General features: G+C 47.9%; 1 protein-coding gene across 2 annotated transcripts in view; it reads right to left on the reverse strand.

The window, feature by feature from the left end:
• Wipi2 (WD repeat domain, phosphoinositide interacting 2) overlaps positions 1 to 9,786 on the reverse strand; it is a 32,916-nt gene extending 23,130 nt beyond the window's left edge. Inside the window, exons 1-2 of one of the 2 annotated variants that reach the window (XM_052167578.1) lie at positions 9,491 to 9,786; positions 2,221 to 2,303 (exon numbers count right to left, since the gene is read on the reverse strand). In XM_052167578.1, the coding sequence (XP_052023538.1) occupies positions 2,221 to 2,303; positions 9,491 to 9,564 (157 nt within the window). In that variant the 5' untranslated portion in view covers positions 9,565 to 9,786. Of the gene's footprint in view, positions 1 to 2,220; positions 2,304 to 2,950; positions 3,218 to 9,490 lie in introns of those variants that run through there. The other variant, XM_052167579.1, reaches the window with a different exon arrangement.
• Between the last annotated feature and the right edge of the window lie 208 nt (positions 9,787 to 9,994).

Raw genomic sequence — 9,994 nt, forward strand, 5'->3', positions numbered from 1 at the left:
TCTGTATCCAGACTGACAGAGAACACAGTCCTCCTAAGGAACACAGAAATTACAGGTGGGTCACTGGGCCTAACTTTAACCTAAGGATCTTTCTATACTGGTTGTTCTTAAACCTGTGGGTCTCTACCCCTTTGGGGGTCAAAAAAACCTTTTACAGGGTCACCTAAGATCATAAGAAAATAGATATTTTCATTATCATTCATAACAGTAGTAAAATTATGGTTACAAAGTAGCAACAAATTGTGTGGTTGGAGGTCACCAAACATGAGGAAGTATATTAAAGGGCTACAGCATTAGGAAGGGTGAGAACCACTGCTCTATGTGAGAAGAGTTTTATCAAGATCCTGGTGGATACAGGACTCTCTACAGGTGCTAAGACATCACAGAATTACACACACAGGCAGATATAAGTAAAACTGCAGGAATGGAAAAAGCAGTAATATTCTGGCTGTGGTAGCTGACAAAGGGGCCGTATCTCACAGATGCTTGTCAATTTAAAATGAGCTCATCCTAATAATGGCGTATGGGCGAGGGGCTGCAAGAACCTCAACAGGTAAAGGCACCTGCTGCCAAGCTTGACAACCTGACTGCAATCCCTGGGACCCGCAATCCCACAGGTTGGGCTCTGACCTCTACACTTGCATGATGACACATTTTCACCCAAATGCACACGAAGTTTTTTGTTTTTGTTTTGATATAGGGTCTGATCATGTAGCTGTAGCTGACTCTGAGATCTAACTGCCTCAGTCTCTCAGGTGCTGGATTTAAAGGCATATGCCACCACATGGTCACAATATTGTTTTTAATAGCAAAAACAAAAAACCCACAAAAACCCATTTTAACATGTGCACTGTGTGAACCTGCATGCCCACAGAAAATAGAATAAAGTGTTAGATCCTCTGAAACTGGAGTTACAGGCAACTATGAGCCTCCTGATGTGGCTGCTGGGAACCAAACACAGGCCTTCTGCAAGAGCAGAACCACTGAACCATCATCTGTCCAGTAAGCCTCCCTCCATCTTATTAAAGCAAGCATGATGGCCCAGTGGGTAAAAAGTGCCTGCTACCAGAGCTGAATTTGACCTAGGACCCAAATAGAGGGAAGAAAAAACAGCGTCCTGTAAGTTGTCCTCTAACCTTCATGCTTGTGTGGTGATGCATGTGCATATCTGAGGTTGCACACTAAATAAATAAAATGTAATAAACAAAACCATGCCATTTAATAATGTCTAGGGGTTAGGAACATCTCAGTAGGTAAAGTAGTTGCCAGGCAAGCGAGAGGACCTGTGTTCAGATCCCCAGACCCAGGTCTAACTCCAGCGTCGGGAGGCACACGGGCAGAGCCTTGGAGCTCACAGAGCATCCAGTCCAGCTCTACGGGCAAACTCTAGGTTCAGTGAGAGCCTGTCTGAAAACAACAAAAATAAAAAAACAAAAAAATAAAGTGTGCAGAGCATTTCAGACAGACTGCCTGTCGCTTCTGGCCTCCACACCCCACAGCACTCTAAAGATTCTTCTCATTTATTTATGTGTGTGTATGAGTGTTTCACTTGCACTTGCATGTGTGTGTACTATGTGGGTGCGTGGTGTCTACACATGTCAGAAGTGGGTGTTGGATCTCCTGTATTGGAGATACAGAAGGTTGAGAGCTACCATTCAGGTTCTGGGACCTAAACCCAGGTCATCTGAAAGAACAAGTGCTCTAAACCACTGAGCCACCTCTCTCGTCCGAAACGATGTGTTTTATGGTCATTAACTTCCAGTCCTGACCACGGTCCTACAGAGAGCCATTACTTCTTTTTCAGAAGCCCCAGCTTGTGACCCTTCTGCTATCCCAATACACAGACCACCATCAAAAAATGACCAAAGGAAAGCATTTCTATGGGGCTGGAACAGTTCTGTTTTCTAGAACCCTTTTAAGACAGTTATGCAGTCTAAATGGCACTGGGGTGGAGGGGTGAGAAATAATAAGATTATATATGGTACAATGTCAGGTACAACCCTAAATGTGCACTTATTATACACAGATATCCCGAGATCTAGAAGAATACCCAGATGGTCAGTCCCTAGCTATGAGTTGCTGGGGTGGCTAGGGTGAAACAGGACTGGCCCAGGGCCGTGTGGACTTGAACTGCCCAGTGTTAGAGTAGAAGACTGCATTCCAATTCTTTATCAATAGGTCTACTTTGTTTAACAAGGGGAAAATAAAGCAAGCACTTACTGCATTCATAGATCTGTTCCAGCTTATCCACAGAAGAAAGGGAGAAAAACTTATACCCGGACTTACTACCAACAGCTAGGGACCTGCAAAAAAGCCAAATTCAGAAGTAAGAGCTGAGGCACGTACACAGCAATCATGCATAACCCAGTGCCCGCTTTACCCACAGTCACCGGGCTTCTGTCAGATATCACCAGCATGCTCCGAGCTTATCAAGGGCTGTATCAGGGATGTGGCAGAGGGTGCTATAGGCCAGGATTCTGTAAAGCATATGGCGTGGCCATTGAGACAGGGGTCTCATCACAACTGCATACTGCAGGCTAGCTGGCCTGCAGGCATCCAGGAATGTTCCTGTGTCGCCTCCCTTCTGATCTGAGAAGGATGGGCCATGCCTGGCTTGGCACGTGCTCATGGTATCTGAAGTCCCCTCACACTTGTATGGCATGTGTTTTTTTACTTTCTAAGCCATCTCCCCAGCCCCAGGCTATAAGTATGAAGGTATCCAAGATGTAGTCCTTAAATATATTCAAGTTTGTCAGTTACCCTTCCTGTCATAAAACTTGGGAAAAGATTAAAATAGTAAAAACAAATGAATAAAACTCCCTTTGAGGCCTAAAGGAAGAGTAATCAGCTGTCATCAGTGACTGCAGAAACACACGGCTGTTTTGGCACTTGTGAGCCTGCAAATTTACTACGCCATACAATATTCTACACTTTGAACAATGATACTTACAACCTGGGCTTGGTATCCATCCTTGTTTCAGGACTGCTTCTCACTGCCTTAAGCACTCACATAAGGTGTTGTGGTCAGAAGGCAGGGTAGGAATGGTATGCACCAAGGAATATTCAGACCCTGGGATTGGAGGACTCTGCTGCCTTAGACCACTGGCTCTCAACCAGTGGGTCTCCCCCCTTTGGGGTCACATTACGATTCCTAACTGTAGCAGATGTACAGTTATGAAATAACGTTTGGGAGGCAGAGGCAGGCGAATTTCCAAGTTCGAGGCCAGCCTTGTCTACAGAGTGAGTTCCAGGACAGCCAGGTCTACAAGAGAAACCCTGTCTTGAAAAAAAAAAAAAATGAAATAACAACAGAAATCATTTTATGGTTGGGGGTGACCACAACATGAAGAAGTGTAACAAAGGGGTGCAGCATTAGGAAGGCTGGGAACCACTGCCTCAGATGGAAAAGGCTCATGTTTACCAACTCCCAGCTCTGGCTAAAATGCTCAGAGCACAAAGGCTTGGTGACACCAAATAAAGGGAGTCCTGATCAGAAAATTCTATCCCCAGAATGCAACTGAGCAAGGAAGGAAGAGAAAGCAGCACACACAGCTGTCCCCAGCACAGAAGATGATTAGGGAGAAGCAAGGCGATACAAAGGGCTCAGGCACCAGGGCTGATGTTGGTTTCATGCTGGGAAAAGATGAAAGCCCATCTCCATGGGCACAGGGGCAGACCAGAGGACTGCCACTGATTTGTATTTGTACCCTAGGAAGACACCTGAGGCTACATCAACAATCAGGCTATCACTTAACATTTCTGGCCTTCCCACAGAGATACGGAAAGCATTCTTAAACCTGGGTATGACAATACAGGTGTGCAATCTCAGCGCCTGGGAGGCAGAGGCTGGAAGACCAGAAATTCAAGGTCCTCCTAGGCTATATGCGAAGTTCAAAGGCGGCCTGGTCTACATAAGGCCCTGATTCAAATCACCAAAAGGGAAAAAGAAAAAGAAAGCCACCCACTTCCAGAACGAAGGCTCTGTGAGTGCTGCAGAAACCTGAGGACCACAGCTGTTCTCTATGTTAGGGGTTTTTGTCATTACACTGAGTTCTTTCAACCAGTGTTCAGGTATAGAGACTGGACATACGGTGAATAGCAACAGGTGGCTGTGATGGATCTTAGGGATCCAGCATGCTCTACAGGGCAAGTGCCAAGCCACATGTATCTCAATGTAAAATTAATTAAAAAAAAAAAAAAAAAAAAAAAAAGAGCAACAAAACAACTCTCCAGAAAGGCTGGAAATAAAATCTCAGCAGCTAAAAACTCTGAGCAAATTGGTGTTCAAGAAAGTATTTTTCCAGACAATAAAAAAGTTTGCTACTGTAAGCAAGTTTTAGTTGCTTACTTCACTGGACAGTGGTGGCGCATACTTTTAATGCCAGCACTTGGGAGGCAGAGGCAGGCGGTTTTCTGAGTTTGAGGCCAGCCTGGTCTACAGAGTGAGTTCCAGGACAGCCAGGGCTACACCGAGAAACCCTGTCTTGAAAACCAAAAAAAAAAAAAAAAACCCAAAAACAAAAAAACAAACAAAAAAACAAAAACAACAACAACAACCAAAAAAAATTCGCTTACCTCAATTACTTCTGAATTTAAAACACAAACCACCCTGGCCTCACAGTGAGTCCCTGTCTCAAAGTAAAAACAAAACAACCACAATACCAAGAAGCACAAAGAAAGTAGACAAAAATCATTCCAAGTTGTATATTTTCCTGTGTAGTCTGAGAGACTTTCGTTTATATACACGTATCTATGTGTGTATCTGCCGTACCCCACAGATAGGCCAGGCAGCTGTGATGTTCTGGATACATAGAACTGATTAGAGTCTAAAATACCCAGGCTAAAGCTTTACCTGATTAGAGTCTAAAATACCCAGGCTAAAGCTTTAATGCCAAACCCACCTAACTGACTGTGCCGTCCGTCAGTCTGTCCGTCAGTAAGAAATGGAAGTGAGAGACTCTACCAGGGAAGGGAAGTTAAATGACACTGTAAGTCGGCTTGGGCGCAACACATCAGAGTGCCTGCTGGGTATGACTGGCCCTCAGGTCCCAGGTCAGTGCAACATTTTATTAGACACCCACAACCAGGTTCACATATATACCTCCTTGGAAGGTTCTCTTGACAGAAAATGCCAACATTTATAATCGTGAAAAAGGCATAACCACAAGAGAGGTGAGATGCCTCTCTTAGTGCTCACACCTTATTAGCGAGTTAGCCCAGGCCCAGGAATGTAGCTCAGTGGTGGAGCACTTGCTGGGCTGGCATGTGCAAGGGCCCTGAGTTCAATCCCAGGTTGTCCAGTGTTCTCCTTATTGACAGAGGGGAGTATAGACTGCCAAGGGGATGGAGAAGACACTTGGGAGGAGGAGCCAGAGGCCAACAAGGCACAGAGCAACTATCTCAAAAGAGAAACTTTAAAGGGGTGACAGTGCCCAGCTTTAAGTCTGGCACTGGGGAGTAAACACAGGAGGACGCTCTGGGAAGTTCACGGCCAACCATGACCACATGGCACAGTAAGTTCAAGGCCCAGGCTGGCCTTAAGCGACCCACTCACAAGCAAACAGATGGATTTGCTTGGGCTGGAGTGGATGGCTCAGTGGTTAAGAGCATATATTGTTCTTGCAGAGGACCTGAGTTTGATTCCCAGCATTTACAACAGGTAACTCACATGCGTGTAACTCCAGCACAAAGGGACCTGACATGCATGACCTCCTCAGGAACATACATGTATTCTCACCCTCCCCTCCCATGAGTCAAACCTGTTACAATATCCATTTACTATTTCATGAGGCTGTGGGGAAGGAACTGCCATCTTGAAATGGTATCTCTGTTACTGAATTTAAACATGAGCCTCAAGTGGATGGCAGACTTCCGCTTCACTCAGCTTCTAGGCCATCAGTCCATAAAGGCCCTCCCCTGTCATTACCTTCACTGGGAAAAGGTCACACTCGATTATGTAGGTGAGTGGGACAAGCCACCACTGTAAACAGGAAGCTGACTGCCCCACAGATACTATTAAGACCACAGTCAGGTCAAGTTCATGGAGAAACCAGCCCATCCCCACTCCAGGCCTGTACCAGAAGTCCTGAGGCCTTTCAGAGGATCAGAAGCAGAGCTCTTTCATTGGCCAATTTTTTAGGGGGCTAACAACGTTCACTAAGAAAACCAGAACTGGAAGCCAGGTTGCTCTTGAACATATCACACAGGTTCTGTGGGTCACTGTCCATCTACAGTAATCTGCAGGAACCTCTGCAGCAATCTCCTGTTCACCGATCTGCTCTGCAAAGCAAACAGGAGGCAGACAAGTTAAGGCTGAAGGGGCTGTGAAATCTACCTTCAATTTACAGGTAAATACAGAGAACAGTTCCTTCCAGAATGGTGCCTGGCAATGGAGGAAGTTCAGTGGGAGAAAGCAGTTAATACCTTTGCACCCTTTCTAACATGGGGGTGGGAGGTCTAACATGGGGGTCTTCCTTTACTCTAGCCCTCTGGGAACAGAGGCTTAAAATAGACACAACCACCTCTTTGACTTCCCCAAATCCTCTGGAAAACCTTAGTCCTGATTAGACCATGTGAGAATCCAGTGACCTTATGCCAGTCATTCGCTGGTTAAGTTCGACTTGGAAACACTTGAGCGTGCACATAAACCTGCCACTTTAAGACACCCAGGTGGAAAAGCATAAGCAGAATGGGCTGCTCTTCCTTCCTTTCCATTGCTCTTCTTTAAAACCAAACCCATAAAGAGCAGGTCACACTGGGCTCACCTTAGAATAAGCATACAAAGAAAAACCTCTCAACATTTGAAATCATATTACTAGTACAAGAAAAAAGAGACTAATGCAGTTTGGAGTTAAATAAATATTTGAGCAATTAAAAGAGCCGTTGAAATGACTACAGAATGGATAGATGCTCTCAATGTACAGTGGCCTCATCTATCCCTGAACACAGCAAATCGGATCCCACACAAGGTTTAACGCCTGGCTGAAAACCTAAAATTCCATGTAACATGTTTAAGGTATTTCTGCACATGCGTATCTGTGTGCATGTATGTGTATGTGTCCACAGAGGCCACAGACCAGGAGATGGGCATCTTCCTTTACTGCACTCCATCTTGTTATCTGAGACAAGGTCTCTTATGAACCTCGACAGACTGGTGGGCCAGAAGACTCTGGGGATGATCAACAAGTTCCCACACCTACACAGGCCCCAGAGTTACGGATGCTCTGTCCCCCCTGTAATCCCTGCCTGGGTTTCACATGGGTGCTGAGGAGCCAAACTCAACCCCTCATGCTCCACACCCTTGTCCTTGCTGGTTTTTCCCCACCCTTTAAACAAGGTCTCTCTATTGAGTCCTGGCTATATGGGGAATTTGTTAAGCAGACCAGGCTGACCTGGATTCAGAGATCCTCGTGCCTCTGCCTCCCAAGCGAGGGGATTAAAGGTGTGCCACCACCAGACCCATTCCTCTTTAAAAAAAAAAAATTCTGGCTGGGCACGGTGGCACACACTTGCAATTCCAGCACTTAGAAGGTGCAAGAGTACCAGGAATACAAGGCTAGCAGGACATTAGCTTCTTTGGGGGATGGAGTGGAGGGAGAGACATGGTTTTCTCTGTATAGGCTTAGCTGTCCTGGAACTCCAGAGCTCTGTAGACTAGGCTGGCCTTGGACTCAAGAGATCCTCCTGCCTCTGCCTCCCAATACCAGATTAAAGGCATGTGTCACCCAGTATTTGGGTTAATGGTGACAATCTGTCACCAAGCCTGAGTTCATGTGTGCTCTAAGTCACGTCACTGCTGTGAACTCCTTGCATAGTTCTAAACTTCCAATGTAGGTTTCTAGATCTCTTTGGCAAGTCGAAAAATGACACATTAAGTCTTGTTTTTAAGTAATAACTTCATAAACTAGTGGGTTCAGGGCTGAGGGAGGGGTGTCTCAAAATAAGTAAGTAAAGCCTTGTAATATTAGAATTTCCTAATGATCCTCAAACCCTAACGGTTCAGAGGCCAAATCACCACTGTTTGGAAATGCTTTCCACATGGATGGCATCTGCTTATCCACTAGGCAAACTGCAACAGGTTGTCCCTGTAGCTTTTCTTGTGCTGACTTTAGGACGCGACAGTCTTTAGCAGCCTGAATGTATGTAAGAGGCTCACACCTGCCAGTGTGCATACTTGTGTGGAGGCCAGCGGTTGATGCCAGGTGTCTCCCTCTTTATTTACCAAAGTAGGGTCTCTTCCCTGAACCCCAGAGCTCACTGACCCTACTCATTCAGCTAGCCAGGGCTTGGCTGGGATTATAGACCGCTGCCTAGCTTTTATGTGAGGGCTAGGATCCCAACTCTGGGCCTCAGGGTGGTGTGACAAGTGCTTTATCCAATGACCCATCTCTCCAGTGTATAGGTCCCCTATTACTTCTAGACTCAGTGTCTTTAGCATTCTGTTCGGATGTAGAAAAGACCCAGTGTCGTACAACAGGAAGAACACCAGGAGAGCAAGCTCAGGGGGTGAGAACCTACCCCTGCCCCATCCTACTATTAACCAACTTTAAGATCCTGGCAGACTCTAGCTCTTTCTGGACTCCACCATCTCATTTGTGGCTGGACCGAATCTCAGGACAGCTCCTCCTTCTTAAGAGCTGGTGAAGGTCCAGCTGAGCACCTGTTGCTTACCTGCCTCCACACAGGTACTTGCCGGTTCTCCAATCTAGCTTTTAATTGAGGAAAAACAAAAGCCTCAGTCTCTGCCCTGCTAATGCTATTGTGCCAGTAGCGACCAACTACTTAGTGTGATGCCAAGTGACCCATTCCTCCTCCTCTTACATCACTTCCTCTTACTCACTTCCCAAGATGGCTCTTCTCCCTTCCAGTCCCATAACTCATCCCTCCTTCCTCAGAAACCTCATCTATTACCTACCTTCCAGGTATGCCAACAAGGCAGCTTTCAAGACCCAGCCTGGAACCTATAGCAGTTCAGTCTGGTGAAACAGCACACCGAGAACGAAGGTTCTTTTTGACCCCAGGAATAGCCCACCTCAACCCCCTTTGAAGCTCTCAGATCCCTTGAGGACAAAGTCTCAGATCAAAGGCCTGGGTTACTACTGCCGTTTGGTCCTCCTTTGAAGGAGACCAAGTGACTTGCCAGAAAGAAGAAAGAAGAAAACAGAAAACGCAGAGCCACGAAAAGCGATAGAAGCACTGAAGATAACCGATGTACAGAACGAGGGAGGCGGGCGATGGCCAGCCAGGACGGCCGCGAAACCGAGTCCGGGTGCGGCGAGCACAGTTCCTTCCCAACTTTGCGAAAGGCGAGGTCTGAGGACAGGTGGATGGGAGCACCCCGAGTTCCATCACCTCCCCCAGCCCAGGAGGCGGCTGCGCTCGAGCGGCCGCACGGGCTCAGCACGCCCCCCCACCCCCGCCCATACCCCTCAACCTGACACAGCCCTGACCTCTGACCCGGCCCCGTGCCCGAGCCCGAGCCCGGCCTTACGTGTTATCCTGGTTGAAGTTGGCGAACAGCAGCTGGCCGGCGCCGGCCTCTCCGCTCTGGCTCGCCAGGTTCATGGCTGCGCGCGCGCGACGGACGCGGACCCCCTTGGCGGGAGCGCGCGCGGCTCGACTCGGGCGGCCCGCGGGAGCACGCTACACCCAGGATCTACGTCCGGTCCAGCTGGTCGTCGCCCCGCTCGCCGCCTCTCGCTGCGCGGGGACCAACTGCCGCCTCATCCCGTCCCCACTCTTGTTTATGCTCCAGCGCCGGGACCGGCTGCGCGCTTGCGCGGTCCCGCCCACCCTCGCGACGCACGGCGGCGTACGGCGCAGGCCCGCTGCGTAGGGTCCGCCTCTTCACCTCAGGCTCCCGCGGGTGTTTCCGGTCGACTGCGCATGCATAAAGGTGCGCTGGTTGGTGCGCCTGCGCGTGGCGGAGAGTGGGCGGGAGTTTGCTGTCTGAACACCGGGTTACCTCGTTGGTCCTGGTTCGTTGATCATTGTT

Source organism: Apodemus sylvaticus, chromosome 22 (assembly GCF_947179515.1).
Source record: "Apodemus sylvaticus chromosome 22, mApoSyl1.1, whole genome shotgun sequence".
Classification (NCBI taxonomy): Eukaryota; Metazoa; Chordata; class Mammalia; order Rodentia; family Muridae; genus Apodemus; species Apodemus sylvaticus.